Genomic DNA, 18,500 nt, shown 5'->3' with positions numbered 1-18,500 from the left:
TTCTGTTTTGCAGGGTTTGAATATTAGATGGTTGGCGTTAAACCACGATTGAATATTACGCAATGTGACACTGAGATGTCGAATGTCACTAGGCGATTTAATTTTATAATATAGTTGTGTGTCATCGGCATAGAGGTGGAATTTGATTCCAGCTTGCTTCAAGATGATGGAAAGGGGTTCCATGAAGAGATTGAACAGTGACTGGGAGAGAATTGAGCCCTCTGGTACTACAAGAGAGACCGGTGTGGATTGTGAGAGGCAAGACTTGATTTTGACTTGTGCTCGGTGTTGGAGGTAAGAAGTGAACCATTTTAAAACAGTGCCATTTATACCGGAACAGAACTTCAAGGATTCCAGCAATGCTGTGTGGTTTTTAGAGTCAAATGCAGCATAGGTCAAGTAGGATAAGTATGCATGCATCACCATCATCTAAGGATCTATGGATGTCATTGGTGATATTACGCATGGTTATATATATATTATGTAGATTATCCCTTCAATGGATAGAGACAATATTTTAATTATTAATCTGTTATCGTTTCTAGGGTACTCAAGATATGAAATCCATGTCCTGAGGATGGTCTCTCACACGAAAGAATAGAGACCGAAACGTCGACTGTGGCTTTATCTACCATTGAATGTTTAATTCTGTGATAGGTAGATAAGCTTGAGCAATTGATGTAGTAAGGGCTGTGTAGATTAATGTATTTTCCCTTCTGCGTCATTGTTTTTCATCTTGTACCCGACATTTTAACTTGATTTGATAAAAGATTAAATACTTTTTATAAATATACACCCGTCTTTCAATCCCTTTTTGCTCTCTTCTTTTTCTGATCAATCACAAGTGACAGTTTTGAATATATGTAAATCTCTGTTGTTGCATAACCAGCACTAGTGGGCTCAAATCACTAAGCCCAAACGATTTCATTCCTTAAGTGATTCCAAAATTCTTGTTTTACTAAAATCCCTTGAAGGTATCTTCACCCTATCATACTTTTTGCCCAAACCCTCAAGGGTATACTGGGTTGCCCACTGTCAACTCTCCGATCTGGATCTGGGCACAGTCAAGGTAGACATGAATTCAGCTCGGAGTCAGAGACCTTCAATGGGATGCAACTCTTTTTCCAGTGCAGGAATCCATGGATTTGGCATACAGTTCGATGCTGAACCCGAAGTTGGTAATGATGCCAGTGTGGAACACGAAGTGGGTACAAGAGGCATAGACCGCACCAAGGATAAACCAGCTGGTGGTAACTCAAGTGGAGGCTTCAGCAGATCCTTGGGGCCCAAAGGCGTGCAGGAGGGAGGCGGTAGCATGACAAAGATGCACAGCATGGCCTCTCAAAGTTTCGACCTGCTGTAATGTTACCTGCATACTAGGAAATCAAGTTGCAATGGAACCAACAACGGAATCAGCTCCTCAGTAGAAAGAGAGCGCGACCTGCAGGTATGGCTCCACTACTGCACCTTCTCCAGAGAGGTGTGGTGAGGAGCAGAGTCTCTCTTGGGGAAAATCAGACCCACTCTCACTGAGACCCAGGACCAAAGCTGTAAAATCGGGATTGTAGCCTGAATTTTCTGGACTCATCGTGATGGAAGAAAGGCCCTGAACTGCACCGTATTAATGATGGCTACTATGAAAGTAGTCAGGTGTGGCTTCGGCACATTAATCATGAACCCCAGAAATGTCAAGAGGTTCGCTGTCATCTGGAAGTGGTCAACAACTGAAAGTAGTGCACCCGCCTTCAATGGCCAGTTGCCTAGGTAGGAGAAAACTGGAGTCCCAACCTATTTAGATGTGCAGCGACTACCACCATATCTGTTGTGAACACCTGAAGCAAACTGGTAAGGCCAAATGGGAGCACCGCAAACTGAAAATGCTCCTGTCCTACCTTGAACTGAAGGTAACATCTGTTGTACTTTAGGACGAGTGCATGAATATAAGTGTCCTGTAGGGTCCAGGGCTAGTGTCCAATCGCCGAGTTCCAGGGTTGACAGAACCTGGGCAAGTGTGAGCATCCTGAAATTGTCCTTCCACAGGAATTAATTCAGAGGGCGAAGATTTGAAAAAGGATGTAGTCCATCTTCTTTTATCGATATGAGGAAATGGTGGAAATAACAACCAATCCCGATTTCCACATCCAGTGCTCCTTCTACAGCCCCTTTGGCTTGCACCCCCGTAACAAGATGGATAGGTGTTCTTCTAAAATCTGCTCATATGTTGACAGAAGAGCCAGGGGGTTGGAAAGAAATGGATGGGCATAGCAGTGGCCAACAATCTGAAGGACCATGGTTGTGTGCCACTAAGGGAAAACTAAAGTGATTTGGATGGACTGGGAAATATGTGCACCTGGGTACCTAAACAGTGCATGCCTGATCCCTGTCCCCAACTCAAAAGCACTGGGTTGACTACTGTGGGGGTGGAGTGCCCTGGCACCTTAGAGTAACTTTGAAAGGGTTGAAATTGCTGAGGGACCTGTCCAACAGGGGTCGAAGGACCCAAAAAATATGTTATGTTATGTTATTTGGATTTTTGAGCGCACAGCTGCCCCAGCAAAGGGGCGTCCCGGCGCTGTATCTGGAGAAGGTAACATAACTAACAAAACAGAAAAAGTAGGGAGTGATTAATAAGACAAAGGAAAGAAATAAGTTTTGACAGCTTTCCTGAAGGCCAGAAGGTCATCCAAAGAGCGAATGTAGACAGGAAGTGCGTTCCACAGTTTGGAGGCCAAGACCGTAAACGAGCGGCCACCCAATCTGGAATCGAGGAACAAGTGCCAAATTTTGGCCGGCAGAACGAAGGCTGCGCGAAGGGGTGTATGAAGTCAGAAGGTGCTGGAGGATGACGGGGGTGTCAGATTTAAGAATTTTGAACGCAAAGCAGAGGGCCTTGAACTCTATGCGTCTAATTACTGGCAGCCAGTGCAGATTGAAGATTGTGCTACGGGCTGAGCAGAAGCGCGGCAAGCCCACCAGGGCCCTGGCTGCCGCATTCTGCACCCGTTGGAGTCGCAGGACTTCCGCCTGATTGGCGCCCAAGAACAGTGAGCTCGCGTAATCGAGCCTCGATAATACTCTAGCTTGGATCACCATCTGGCGGGTGGGGGCATCAAAAAATTTGAGGATAGGCCTCAAACCACGCAAAATGCCGAAGCACATGGTTGCCACCTTCTTAGTGTGGAACGAGAAGGTTAGTTTGGAATCCAACCAGACGCCAAGATTTTTGAGTTCGGAGACAGGTTTTGGAGGAGGTCCCAGCTCCTTAGGCCACCAGCTAGCACCCCACAGATCCGGATGTTTCCCCAGCACCATCACCTCAGTTTTGAGGGCGTTGAGTTGTAAACAGTTGGCCGTGAGCCAACTAGCAACAGCCCTCAAACCATCCGCAAAGTTCGATGCCAGTTGGTCAGAGTCCCCGTTAAGAGCCACCGCCAACTGGGTATCATCGGCGTATGTGACCCAGCTCTTCTTGAAGCATTCCAGTGCACAATCAGCCTTTTCACCAAATAGGTGAGATCTGTCAAAAGGCAGAATTAGTATTCACCAGACTCTGGAGTAGAGTGTTGAGTCAAAAAATCAGGGTCACGTGGCGCCGGTCTGTGGTGTCTGGCTACTTGTCTGTTCACTGGTGTGCAAGGACAAGTCTTAGACCAGGTGCCCATTGTGCCAGTTAGGACTTCAATAAACAATAGTAATGGCTGGGATGTGGCCTGCCCAGTCTGCAAAACGTTTGTAAATACATTCTTTTAACTAAGCATCTAATCACCACAACAAAGGAAGCACTTCCTTCTACTGGCAGCCTGGCCCGAAATCTACTCAAGAACTTCAGACCCATCTCCCTATTCCTCTTCCCAGCCAAGGTCATCCAGAAGGCCATCAACACCCAACTTTCCGAGTTCATCAAAGCGAACCACATCCTGGAGCTCTCCCAATCCGGCTTCCAAAGCAACCTCAGCACCGAGACCGCCCTTCTCGACACCACAGACGACATCTGCAGCCCCCATCCTCTTGGAGCTCTTGGCCACCTTCGATACCATCTCTCACTGCACCCTATGTACAAGACTCTACCACGCCGGCATCTGATTCGTGACAATGCCCTGGAATGGATCTGCTCCTTTCTCACCAGCCAAACACAGAGTCAGACTACTTCTGTTCTTCTGGGAACCCAGCGAGACCAGCTGCAGAGTGCCTCAGGACTCCTCCCTGAGCCCTACTCTTTTCAACATCTACATAGCCCTGCTTGCAGCCATCGTCAGGAACCACAAACTCAACATAGTCTCCTACGCCGACGACACCCAGCTGATTCTCTCCCTCACCAACAAACCCACAGTTGCCAAGAACAACATCATGACGGGATGAAAGCTGTCCCCACCTGGATGAAGAACAGCTGCCTCAAGTTCAACTCATAAAAGACCAAAGTCCTCAGCATGGACTCCACCTCCTCTGCCTGGGACGACTCCTGGTAGCCCGCAGCACTTGGAGTCCACAGACCACACGCAGAACCTCAGCATTATCCTGGACTCCTCGCTCACCATGAACCGCCGTCTCATCATGCTGCTTCCACACAGTACCCCTGCTCCAAGAGATCTTCAAAAGGATCCCCACAGAGTCTAGAAAGATGGTCACCCACGCATTAATCAACAGCAGAATAGACTATGGCAATGCACTTTACGCACGCATTACCCAGAAAGTCCTCAAGAAACTGTAGAACATTAAGAACGCCTAGGCCAGACTCATCCTCAATATCCACCGTCGCAGCCAAATCACCGACCACCTGAGAAAACTCCAGTGGCTCCCAGTCAACAATAGAATCACCTTCAAGCTCCTCACATACGCCTAAAAGCCGTACATGGGGCAGGACCTGCGTACCTCAACCACCGCCTCGCATTCCACGTACCCAGACGAGACCTCCGCTCCACCCAACTGGCCCTGAATACAGACTCACGTATCCGCAAGACCATAGCCGGAGGAAAATCCTCCCCCAAGCTTGCAGCAAACACCCTGCATCGTCACCTCAGCAATCACAGTCACTTCCTCAACTCAGGAAGGACCTAAAGATCTGGCTCTTCGACTGAACCACAGCTCCTTTGATGGACCAGTAGTCCCTCCCCCACCTTGAGCCCCTTACAGACTGACTTCTTATAAGTCTATGTATAGGCAGCCGTTATTATGTTGTGGGGAAAAATCATCCCCATTGTGATCCCCAAGTGGCAGTTGGCTTTAAACTGAGTCGAAGCAAAAGAGCTGATGGAGCACCTGATGGCGGCTTCATGATAGAGGCATTATTATGTGTGGGGACAGGCTGCACTAGTGTGAAATCGAGATGAGACCTCGGTCATGGCCAAGATGAGTTCAGCTTGGAGTCGGCCAAGAAAATTTTTAAAGGGTCCTCCACTTGTGCTGGTGGCATCTGGGCAAGCAGGCCAGCATCAACCTCGATGGGACTTGGGGAGATTTAGAGGCCAGAGTGGACATCAGCAGTAGGGTCGGTGCGGAACCACAGGCGGGTTCATGAGGCACAGAGGGCGCACAGGACAGATCTGTGGGTAATACCCAACGGGAGGCCCCAGCAGATCCTTGGGGTTCGAAAGCAATCTAGAGGGAATGAGCTTCTCTAAAGACATCTATTTGTTTCAGATTGCTGATGACCTAGGGAACTTGGGTGCTTCTGGACCAAAAGTGGAATTGGGATTTCAATGGGATATGGGGCGCAAGACTGAGTGGCACATTGATGCTTTCATGATTTCTCTGAAGATAGAGAATGGTGGGATGGAGACGAGTCCCGCTTGGCCTTTCTGTGTTTCTGTTTTGATTTAAACTTTGACTTACCAGAAGGCTTTGACTGTGAAGAGGACTTGCATGGTTTCTTCTGATGTTCAGTGACATACAGCTTTGTTTTACAGTTCCAGATTGGCTTCCTGTTCATGAGAGCCCATTCCTCACACAACTTAGAGTAAAGTCTTGAGCCCAAACACCAAAGGCATACTTGGTGCAGGTCTGTCACTGACATTTGTTTTTGATAGACACAAGAATGTTTAAATCCTGTAGTTTTCAGAGGGGCCATAGTTCCCTCGCACAATTTTTAAATGTTTTGAGAAAAAACTTGTCAATCAACAAGAAAAAGAGGACCAGTGCTTCAGATCTGCATTTGAAAGCTGGGAAAGCAAGGAACGGACGTCAGGGCGCAGAACTGGTATATGTATGCAGCTTCGCTCTGTCACTTCCAGGGTAGAACGGAGTCACTGCAGAGTCACACTGCACCACCTACCAGCATGCATAGCACTGATGTGAAAGCTTTCTGGATGAAATCTGGCGTCTGCGGGATACTCTAAAGGTAAGGAATGTGTGACTTTGAAGTATCCATCAGAACACATAAACAAAATATGTTAAGCCAAATAATGCCGGAACCTGGAGCATCAGGAAGTCTATAGGAGACGTTGAAGGGTATAAAAGGACAACCCCAATTAGTTCAAGAGAAATTGGGTCCTCCTCATAGGTGGTTAACGGAAACGATTTTGCAGTGGTGCCTGAATACAAAACAAACAACTGCCAGACTCCACACCACATTAAGCTATCACTGCTCGGAAAATCTGTCTGAAACATTGAAGCTCCCACTAGGACTCCAATGAACTACATGCTATGAGAGCCCTATCACACAAGTTAACTGTCAAATGGTAGCCAGTGCAACCTGGCAAATCTGCACCCTTCGGTCTCTGCTTACTGCTATAGAACAGTGTTTCCTAAACTGGGGTCTGCGGACCCCCAGGGGTCCGTGACACATTCCCAGGGGGTCCGCAGGCAGCAGTTTTAAAAGCCCTGCAAAGTATCTTGTATAATTAGCAGTTTTCAAACAACAATACAAGTGTCAAGATAACACCAGTGATTCATGTACCTGCTGGAGAGAGATGAGAGTTTTGTCCAGTGGCAGCTTTGAATTATCTAATGTAGCACAGAGGGCTAATATGCCTACTGAAAGAACATGTATAATGCTTTTTAAAAACAGATTATTTTGTTACTGTGCAGTTCATAAGTGACAATCGTAATCTAGCACTGTGACCTATAAACTGTCACCAAGGAGCTGCTTGCAAACTGCAAGGTACAAGTTAGTGACATGGTTTTCCCCTTATCCTGATGCTGCTAAAAAGGTTTATTTGGGTGGAAATATATTTTGTTGTTAAAGTCAATGCTAACCACTGTGTAATGTTCTGAATCCTGAGTTTGTTCTTTTCCAGACCACGCACTATTTAAAAATGCCTACCAGTATGAATGACGTGCATTCAACACCTTGTAGTCCTCTTTGCCTTATATGACTTTTTCTATACACTGATTTACATGATTCACTGTCTCTATATGTGTGTGATGTAAAGTGCTTGACATCCTACGATGGTATGAAAGATGCTATAAAAAATTGAATATGTGTGACAGAGGGGCTATGGAGAGCTGAGAAGCACTGTTGGAGGGTGATAGTGAGGGTATCATTGAAGAGCCCCAAAAAGGATTGTAGTATTCTGGTGCATAGTAAGGACTTATTTTACTATTCTTTAAAAGCTAATACAATTCAATGTGTAATGACAGCTGTGTTGTAGACTGGGCCATTGTTTCCTAAATGTTTTTTTGGGGGGTGATGGGGGGCATCCCAAAGCCCCCTTTGTAGTGGCCAGGCTCACTCACTGCACTTGGTCTGCACCATATGGGACTGGTCTAAAAACCTCTTCCAGGGCTGCTTTGGGTTTCCAGTCTGGCCCTGGCAGGAGCAGGAGCCTCGTACTGCGAAATAAAACCAACTATTAAAAGGAGATGCAGCACAAACCTTCCCATTAACTTTCTTCATTTTTTGCAAATTCTTTCAAAATAAAATACAACAGAAATAGCAGGGAGTGTAGTTAGCCTCCTTGGCTTAACAACATGCTCCCCAACTTCAGAAACGCAGGGCTGCACCTATATTTACAAGAATATGATGCAGCCCTGTGTTTTATCTGTGCGCACTCTACACTTAACTTTGTGACGCCAACGCAGGCTCCCTTGCACCATGGTGCAAGGAAGTCTGCATGCAGAGGAATTATGCTTATGAACAGTAAGGTCCCCCCTCCTGCGCATAAACAATTTTGAAATGCTGTTTTGTTACTTCTATATGTGCTGCTTAATGCAGCACACATGGAAGTTACATAATGCAATTTTTCTTTTAAATTGTTGTGTGCAGGAAGGGTCACCTTCCTGACCATACACAATTGAAGGTGTTTCGCAAAAACGAGGAGAATTAAAGCTTTTCTCCTTGTTTCGCCAAGTTAAGACCAGGTTTTCCCTGGTCTTAATTTTGGCGCTGCCTCCCATTTAATCTGCCCTTGTTAATAGGGGGCAGTGTCAAAATCAATGGGTGTTGCGGTGGATCGCCCACCGCAACACCCACTGCCCATCCCTTTCACGCTAAGCATAGGGTAAAAGGTGGTGTTATTTACAAGCCCGAGTTAAGCCATGTTAAGTGGCTAAATGTTGCCTTGTAAATAAAACAGAGCGCCTGACGCCACGAGAACGCCCCAAAAAGTGATGTTCTCATGGTGATAGGGGCTTGTAAATATGCCCCTAAAATACTTACTAATTTGAGTATTTGTTTTGTGTGAACACATGTTTTTTGGGGGGAGTTAATGTTTTAATGTTTGAATTTTAAATCCTACAAATTGCTTGGGGGTCCCCGGCTTCCAGTGGTGACTCAATGGGGGTCCACATGAGTCAAAAGTTTGGAAGCCACTGCTATAGAATATTACTGTATTTTGAGATTGAAACATTCACCAAGTTTGATCCTCAACTCAGAATCAAGACACTGCAAGTAAAAATCATTTACCGGTCATGAAGTTCTTCAGTAGCTAATTTGTGCTGTTTTGTTTTTTGCCACTCCCGTTATTGTGTAGAGATTCAGGGGGCATTTAAGTTTTGCATGAAGAACAGTCTATCACATATCATGATCCTCACCTGCCTAGTGGAGATCTCACGATTCTATGCACAACATGCCTCCGCTGGATCATAAATGCATTTTAGGAAAAGCTGAATGTTGAGGGAGCAGCCATGTTGATCTGGCCTGTTTGTCATTGTCTTTTGCTTTTCATAACAAAGCCCCCTAAGTTAATGAGAAAAAGAAAATGATGGCCCTGCCATGCAGGCAGTCTTTCCCTGTCCATGGGCATTATTATTTTTCCCTGACCAGGACCACAGATTCTCACATAGCTGACCAGGGACAATATGCCTCAGGAGAAGTGCCATCCTGAGGCATAAAAGGTGGCAAAAGTGTGGTGGACAGATAGCCACCTTTGATTGATGGAAGTTGTTCCAAATGCAATCAAATCAGTAGTTCTCTAATCCCGCCAAACTCTAAATGATCTCTATAGTGATTTCATTGCTTACAAGTAGTATTACTAGGATTCTTGGTATTAAATAGAGAGTTCCTGTGAAAGCACAAAGTAACAAAGAAAAACATGCTGGATTTAGATGAATATATGAAATGACCACTGTGTTTTATATTACCTATGAATATTATGCCATTCGCGCCGGCTTTCTGCAAATTCCTGGCCTTTGCAACAAACATGCAGTCTCCTCTCTGGGCCAGTACAATCTTTCCTCGTACTTCCTCAACATTTAGGATCTCCGAACAAGCTGGATAAGGAATACTTTTTGCCAAGCTCCCTTTTACCTGCAGGAAGACAAGTGTTAGCACTTTAGAGATGGACCCTCTGATAACTTGCAAATGAAGCAGTAGAACTATAAACCTACCCCATGCTCCTGTTTGGTGAGATCCAAGCCAAACTGTGCCGGCCCAGCAGTCACTACTGTACTTCCCAAAAAAGGGGGAGAGATGATCTGGACAGCTAGTGGAATGAGCACTTTCTTCTCAACTTCTCGTGCTTCTGCCAAACCGGCAATGAACTTCAGACTCAGTAGGCCCAGTGATGAGCCATCATTCTGAAAACAAAATATGACAGGTAAACAAGTGACGCGAGTTGCAGTGACCCAATTGCAGCAATAGCTTAGTGCAGCTGATGTGAAAAGTCCTTGTTGCCTTTGCATAACTGTTTGTTCAGACATCACAAGGAACCATTCTGTTTTATAGAATCCAAAATGAACTTCAAATGAAAGAGAAAGTTGTTCCTAAACCTGTGAATTAACAGGCAGAACAATTGAGATGCGGAGGCTCAGACATGAACCAATGTAGAAGATTAAATAAAGGAAAAGGAAAACAAACCAAAGTTGGGATAAACCAACAACTCAGCAATTCCAAGTGCTAATGTCCTCAGGAATCCACCAGAAATTCCTATTAGAGTACAAACTGCCAGTAACAATATATATGGCTAAAAATGTTATGCCATTTGTCACTGATCTGACAGTTTCTCAGTCTCATTTATGCATTACATTTACAAGTTGCAGAGCCATAAATGCTGGTGAAAATGAGGAAGGCTTGACCTTCCAGGTGACACAACCTAGACATACACCCAAGTGATCCCTTGACCATAAACGTACCCTTCGTGCAATGCCGCCGTCAACCAGCGGAATGAGTGTCAGGCCCATACTTTTCAGGATTTCCAGGGGCTCAATTCCAGTGTCATGCAGAGGCAGCTCAATCCCACTGAGGAAAAATGTACATAGATTTTAGTGTTCAGATACAGCATACCAAATCCAGCAAAACTGTCCTCCGTGCAATGCTGCTCATCCAGCTTCAGTGTAATAAATAATAGTCAGCCAGCTTCAGAGTAGCCCAGTGTAAATAGACCTGGTTCAGTCAGCAACAAAGTGCTACATGGGTTACTCCGGTACAGGGCAATACACCTAGTTTTATCCACTTCAGGACAGTGACCCTGGATTAACCAGCTTCAGTATAACTCTGTTTTTTACAGCTTTCCCATAATAACCATGTTAAAAGGCTTCTAATATTCAGTAGTGGAGAGCATAAGAAACTGAAAGCAAAGTGTGAGACCCACCCAAATAAGATATGAGTTATATGTCCCCTATTTGATCACCTATCATTGCATAAAGTTCAGACACACTGCAGTCTGTACCCTGCATATAGCTTGTTGTGCAGTCTTTGCAGCAAGATTATAGATTATAGATATTAAAAATAGTGGGGCTAAGTGTTGAGCCCTTAGAGACGCCAACCAAACCGATCGGCTAGCAGAGGAATACGAAAGTAACCAGACTTCTTGACACCTATCCTCAAGCCATTTCCAGGCATTATATCTGATGCCAATCTCAAGGAAGTGCAAGCAGCTTGGAATGTGGGACCATGTTGAAAGCTGCCTACAGGTCCAACAATACAAGGACTCCCCTGCCGCCAGCACAGATGGTACTTTTTATAAGATACAAGGCCCGAACAAGGCCGTCTCAGTACTATACTTAGGTCTTAATCCTGACTCGGATGAAGAAGCCTATTTGTAGGAAGCTGGCTCTGTAAATACTATACCAAAATGAGGTATAGTGTGCACAGAGTCCAGTGGAACCCCAAAGGTAGGCAGAGGTAAAAGTAGATATCACCTTACTCTATTTGTAGTAGTGTGGGTGAGCAGTAAGGCTTTATTAGAGGGTAGTGTTAAGCATTTGTTGTACACACTCAATCAGCAAATTATATCACACACTCAAAGACTGAAGTCAGACCAATTTGATTTGTATAAAAGATATTATTTAGTTGTATTTATTTCCTAGAACCAAGCAAGCCTGGCACAGATAAGTGTATAGGATAATTTTCAAGGCAGGTTGAACAATACAAGAAGCTGAATGAAAAGGACTTTGTTATAGGTTTGTAAATGGTTTCAATACAGTGCAAATTATGGTTAGATTACTTTGAATTACTTTGCAGACTACTTTTTAGATTACTTTTTCTACTCAGTGCGATACACTCAGATATCACACTGGGACATTTCCTAGAGAAAAGGTAAGTAAGCAATTTTTAGTTTTTTGCAGTTTTCTTAAAGTTCAATACCAAAACCAACTCCACACAGAACATTTTTCAAGAAAAACAATGTATTACTATGGAGTGAAATGAAGTTATTGGTAAACAGTTAAGTACTTTGTTGTGGAAGTTGGTATTCTGGGGTTAGAACCAGGGTTCCCCCAAGGCCAAGGATGCACTTTCAAAACACCCTCAACGGCACTAGGGTGGCCCGGTGCAGAGTGCTGAGGCCCAATATTATCCAATGGGGGATAGGTGGCCTCCGGTTGGTGGCTGATCACAAGCAGGCCACAAGGTTGTGGGAGCAAAGCTCCTGGGGTGTAGCTCAGGGCAAAGGAGAGTCCGTTTTAGCACCCAAAGTACACCCGCAGCGGCGTAAGGGCGGCTGAGTGCAGGGTGCTGGTTTGGTGTCAGGTGCCCTGTTGATTTCAATGGGGATTCTCCGGTTTCAACGAAGACTGCAGGCTCGGGGACGAAGACCTTCTGGAGGTGACCACTGGTTGGAGAGGTGAGTTGGGATGCCTGGGGATGCTGGGCATCGTTGGTTGGGCCACCCAAGGCGGTGGGACTTCGGGTGTAGGGGTTCTTTAGGTGTCAGGTTTTCGTAAGAGCTCAGGTTGCAGTTGGGCGGGGATCTTCCAGAAAGAGGCTGCAGGCTTCGCTTGGAGATTCAGGGCAGGTCAGAGATCACCAGATCTCAGGTCAGGATCACCAGGGAGACTTCCTCGTGATGTTGGGCCACTCAAACTCGGGCCATGGGCTTCGGGTGCAGACTTGCGGATTTGGCTGGAGCCAGAGTCTGTGGGTGAGCAAATCCGGTGCTCACAGGAGACAAAGTCTTTCTTGTGGAAGGCTGGGTAGGTCCTCGGTGTTCTTTAGGTTGCTGGCTGCAGGACACACCGGGATTTCGCTTCCGCAGGTTCGAGGAGGGGTCAGGTGGGTAGGGCTGGGGCCAAGTCAGTGGGCGTCCTCATCTTCTTAGGCACGGCTTCTTCGGTCCTTCTTCTTTTCTTCTTAGTCGATTCTTGGCTGAGGAGGCAAGGCTCAGGGCTGCACTAAATATTAGATTTAGGGGAGTTACAGGTAGGTAAAGGTTGGGACCAATGGGTCCCTTCCTTGGGGTGGGTACACCCCCTATTATGTCACCCTCTGGTGGGAGGGGGGTCATATGCCTCACTCTGGTTGGCTAGGAGGCTAGGGTCCCCCATCTGCAAGATGGCAGGGTCTGAGAGAGTTGTGCTTCACCTCGCCTCCCCCACCTGAGGGGTAGGGCTGGAAAAAGATGGGCACAACTCTCTTCCTCAATTGGTTCTCCTGCCGATTCTCAAGACAAAAGTGTGGGTCAGAACCGGGGGGGGCAGTTACTAAAAGCCGAAACAGGCCTGGGGAAGCACACGAAGGCAGTAAAGCTTTGAAGCTTCCCCTTCGTGGACTCTGCCCATCTTGGGGGAGGAGGCTTGGCACTTCGTCCAAGGATGTGCATTGTTTCAGACCCAGAGAGTAGCAAGCTGTCAACCCAGGAGTCCAGAAACATGTCTGGTGGTGGTAGCTGGCGAGCAGCAACTCAGCCTGGACACTAGTGTTAGGTCGTTTTTCAGGGGGCATCTTTAAGATGCCCTCTGAGTGCATTCCTCATGAAATCCCACAGTGGCATCAGTGTCGTTGTAATGCACTGAGAAGTTTGATATCAAACTTCTCAGTTTTCAATAAAGCCATCATGGTGCTGTGGAGTACTTAATCACAAACTCCCAGCAGTACTGCACTTACAAGGTCTAAGAATTGGCTTAGACACTGTAGGGATACAGGTACAGGGCTCATGCACCTGTAACCTCACCACTGGTATAGTGCACCCAGCTAAAGGGGTGGCTGACCTATGCCAGGGCAGTGGTTTATAGGCATGGCACACAGGGATGCGTGCCATGTCGACTCTTCACTTGTTCTGCACAAAAACACGCAGACTGCAAAAGGTAGTGTGTGTGTAAAGGTACAGGGGCCCCAAGGATGGCACAATAAGTACTGCACCCCTTGGTAGCTGTGGTACCTTTTACAAGGGACTCACCTGTGGCCAAAGAGTGCCAATTGGGGTTAGTTTTCAGTGCAGTTTTAGGGAAAGAACATGGGCCCTGGGTACATGTTTGGCAGGAATCCATGGCACACTCAGTCAAAGCACATCAGCAGTTTAGCAAACGGTGGGTGGCAATCATTCAAAAAAAGGGTGACTTTCTTACACTATTGACCTCTAAATAATTAGAGAGCTGATGATTCACAATTTTTTCAGCTAGCGTAGAAGGCGCAGGAAGGAGGGAGACTGGCCTATAATTGCTTAGAGAATCTAGATGCACAAATATTATTTTGTTTCAATAGAGGGACGGTTTTGGCTCTCTTCCAGCATAAAGGCACCATAGAGGTGACTAAAGACTTTTTCAGCACCGCATTCAGAATGGGGTTAATAACATCCACACCTGTGAAAATGGAAGTGGGGCACGGATCATTCGGAGAACCAGATTTAAGATCGCAGTCCTGGAGACCTCCAGAAAAATGGTGCTAAACTCGGAAAGGCCACAAGAAGTTAGAGTAACTTCCTGAGCTGAACTACCAGCATCCATGTCCAAGTTGAAAGCTGTGGGAAGGCTATTTTGTATAACTTTGACTTAATTATGAAAGAATAGTGCAAGTTCTTACACCAATCCACCGATGGGGCCTTGCTTCTGTGGCACTCCACAGGATTGGAAAAAATGTTCCCAATTGTAGGAAAATGGGTTTTTGTTGCAGTACCCCCTCCCTATTTTTTGCCTGGTATTTGATGCAACTTTGACTGAAGTGTACTGGTTCCTGCTAACAAGGTGCCCAGTACCAGTGTTCTTCTCCTAAAGATGGTACAATTGTTTCCCCAATTGGCAAAACCTTTAGCACAGCCTGTAAGTCCCTAGCAAACGGTATGCTGGTACCTAGGGCCTGAGGCACTAAAGACGGTCCCGAAGGGCTGCAGCACGACTTGCGCCACCCTGAGGGACCCCTCACCAAGTATCTGCAAGACTGCTATTGCAGGCTGCAAGTCTTGGTGCAGACAAAAGTGAAAACAGGACAGGTCACACATCCCTGTGTGCCATGTCCCTAACACTGCATGTAATATTTGTAATTCACCGCTACAGGAAGCCCAACAGTCCTAAGGCAGGGGGCTGAATATTACATGTGAGGGCGTATCTACATGAGCATATATGTCCCTGTGCTGGTTAGTCCTATTACTGACAGTACAAGTGACCAGGGGAGACATTTAAAAAACCTGTGATGGACACTGGTGAACACCAGTTCCCAAGCTACTTGAAAATAGGGATGTTTGGCATAAAACATTTTGTATTGGTAAAACCACAATGATGCCAGTGTTGGGTTTAATAACACATGCACCCAGAGGGTGCCTTAGAGGTGGCACCTGAAAACCTACCAGCCTCTGGCATGCTTGCAGACTGGTGTCTGCCAGCCTGCTGCCCAAGACACTGTTATGACCGCCTATGGTGAGAGCATTGGCTCTCAGGAGACCCAGAACTATGGCATGTCCGGAAAAAAGGTGTAACACCCCCTTCCACAGGACTGGCAAGCTTCAAAGAAGCTGCCATCTTTGGAAAGCGAATCTGGCTCCCCTCACAGGAGAGAGAGCCACCCCCCCTCCCGTCCGCCTTGACAGCTGGACAGTGGGAAAATTAGCTAGTAAGGTAGGCCTGCCACCTCCAGGCTAGTACCACCCCTAAAGTTGGCTACTGTGAGGTGAACATGATTTTTCAGAAGTAGCCATATTTGTGTTGGCGTACTTAGGAATATCGGGAACAGCGTTATGGCCACTTTGCACAGGCAGTGGACACATAGGAACATAGTGACCCCAAGGGTCTGTAGCCCATTATCTGCTACCCTACACTCCCCTACCGCTTCTAAATTCAGTATTTAGGGAAGCCCCTGGCACCAGAGAAGAAGTTCCTGATGATCTAAGAAGAAAGAGGACACAAAGGTGCTGCAAAAGCAGAGAGGAGAGAAGAAGCAGCTGACCTGGTACCAATCCTGGTATCCTTCAGATATTTAGCCGCCAAACTCTGGAATGGCCTCCCAGACCAGATCCGAGGGATACAAGATCTGTTAACCTTCAGGAAAGCAATCAAAACGCACCTCTTCTGTTAAACAGTATTCTCTCTTCTTTCCTCCCTGACCCTATCCTCTGTCCATTTGTCATACAGAAAGCGCCGGGACGCCCCTTCGCTGGGGCAGCCGCGCGCTATACAAGCACATATAACATTAACATTAACATTAACATTAACCCCACCAGCCCGTCTGCATCCCTCGTCGAAAACTGCACCAAAGTCGACATGTCCTGCAGGTGTTGACTCCAGATACTTAGGAGGATTGCCTGCAATTGAAAAAGACTCACGTTCTACGGTGAACAGTGGACCTGTTCTGAAGAAACTAAACAAAAAAGACGGAGACCTCTGGAACTGTTAAAACCGGACACGTGAAGCAACCATTACACCAGTCGCCTATGGCCCAGGTTGAAGTGGACCAACAGTACCCACATGGTTCCCCAGCCATCCAGAGCTCAAGTCCATCATGGTTTCACTTCTCCTGGACACACTGACATTGCCTGCAGCCTCTGCACGCAGGCCCCCCACTACCATGACTGCTCCAGTAAGGAAACCCCCGATGCCTAAAGACACATCTGTACCAGTCACTGCTGGGGCTTGGAGAAGAGGACCAAAGGTCTCCCCCTACCCGTCCCATAGCATCACAAAGTCTGAGCCAACTTGTTGGTTCAGCCAGACTGGCTTTCTAGCCAGGACCTGCAGCCGCTTTTTACAGAGACCGATCCCCATTGAAACGCATTGGGGACCTGATGCTGATTTGCACCCTGCACCCAGCCACCCTCGAGCCACTGGTGGTGTACTGCTGGTGATGCCTTGGCCCTTGCCCACCACTCACCTTAACTCCTGTAGATTGGTCTTATAAGTCGATGTACTGTACCTGTCTGCAGAACTTGTTCTTCCTTTGATATGATAACATTGCAGAGCTCAGACATTGTGCCATAAGTGTCTACTTTTTAAAGTGAAAGGAATTTATATCTAACCACATACTTACCTGAACGATTTTTCTTTGATGCCTAAAAATATATAAAAATACTTGGTAGTTTTATAAATTGGTGTGGATTTCTTTCTTGACTCGTGTGTTTCATTTATTAATCATTGCATGTATTTGCAAATGTCTTGCACTCCTCTGTGTCCAGTCTAAGGCTGCTCAACCACACTACCCCCTAATAAAACACTTTGGGATTGCACAGCAAGCCCCTGTCCACTAGTAAGTGAACCCCTGGACTCTTTACACTGTAGATCAGATTATGGATATATAAAAAAGAGCCAGCTTCCTACAGCGATCATATTTCCTTTGGTTCATTTGCTGCATTTTCTTTGCATCCCTCATAGTACTCTTAGTGGAATTTTTCATGGTCACATATTTCTTCATAGCAATTTTATAAATAATTCTTTTCGTGGTTTTTCCTCCATGACCATTCCACATTTTTACATAACTTTTTCTCTTGTTTAAGAGGTTCAGAAAAACAGGGATCAGAGATCTTTTTCCTACCAGAAGCATGACTAGGGTAAGGAACAAGTTTCTCCACAGAAGTCATAACTGGGTCAAAATGACCTAGAAGAGACGGGGTATGGCTTCCCAAAGCTGCCAGCAGATTGTCACAAGTAATTTGGAAAAAGGACTGGACAGGTGGGGCCTTACACAATTAACTTGATTAACTGGTCTCCTTCCCATCAGGGTAAACAGAATCCAATAAAGATCTGTCCAGGTTAAAGGGGTAGGATCCGGCAGATACAGATAGACATTAGAAAACACTAGATCAACTATATGTCCACTTTCATAAGTGGGCTTCACAACCCATTAAGAGAGCCCCAAAGGATACAAAGTCCTGTAGAGTGGAGGTGGCATTGCTGGATGCAAGATCCAAATGAATATTAAAATCTCCAAGAATAATACATTCGGTGTACCGTAGTAAGGCCTGAAAGACCCTTCTATTAAATGAATTTTAGAAAGGGCCTGGGTGGTCCAGGTGACCTATTTATTATAGACCCCTTACTAATTTCTGAGCATTCAGTGAAAAATTCCAGTCCTTCTGCATTTGAAATCATTGTAGCCGGACCGGAGGAACAGCAATAAGTTTCTTTAATTATAATGCCTATACCTCCACGCCTTCCCGAGACCCAATCCAAATTCAGCATTTTGTACCCATCAGGGATCGCCAGATTGATAACCGGTTTGGAAGAAGCATTGTTCCAGGTCTCAGTATGAAATACTAGGTCTGGACTCTCGCCCCTAAGAAGATCATAGATAAATAGGGCATGCTTCTGCCATTTATCAGCCAAGCTTTAACCTCCCAATCCCCCCCCCCCCCCAACTATGGTATTAATGGGGCAGCTAATACAGCACTTTGTAGGCAGAAAGCAAGGCGCTGCTCAAATACCACAAGAGCTGCAACTAGAACTGCTGGTTAAATAATCCAGGGACATAATGTGACAGCATTTCCTGT

The 18,500-nt window shown here is 46.1% G+C and overlaps 1 protein-coding gene across 1 annotated transcript in view; it reads right to left on the bottom strand.

Moving 5' to 3' along the window:
• Window positions 1-18,500, bottom strand: part of LOC147710431 (ER degradation-enhancing alpha-mannosidase-like protein 3) — a 353,737-nt gene that overhangs the window by 125,859 nt on the left and 209,378 nt on the right. Inside the window, exons 16-18 of the mRNA XM_086921118.1 lie at window positions 10,507-10,612; window positions 9,763-9,951; window positions 9,517-9,682 (exon numbers count right to left, since the gene is read on the bottom strand). Of these exons, the coding sequence (XP_086777244.1) occupies window positions 9,517-9,682; window positions 9,763-9,951; window positions 10,507-10,612 (461 nt within the window). The remainder of the gene's footprint in view (window positions 1-9,516; window positions 9,683-9,762; window positions 9,952-10,506; window positions 10,613-18,500) is intronic.

The sequence above is a fragment of the Lissotriton vulgaris genome, chromosome 5 (assembly GCF_964263255.1).
Source record: "Lissotriton vulgaris chromosome 5, aLisVul1.2, whole genome shotgun sequence".
In the NCBI taxonomy this organism is placed as follows: domain Eukaryota; kingdom Metazoa; phylum Chordata; class Amphibia; order Caudata; family Salamandridae; genus Lissotriton; species Lissotriton vulgaris.
Note: the sequence above shows the minus strand (reverse complement) of the source record. Positions and strands in the feature narration are given on the sequence as shown.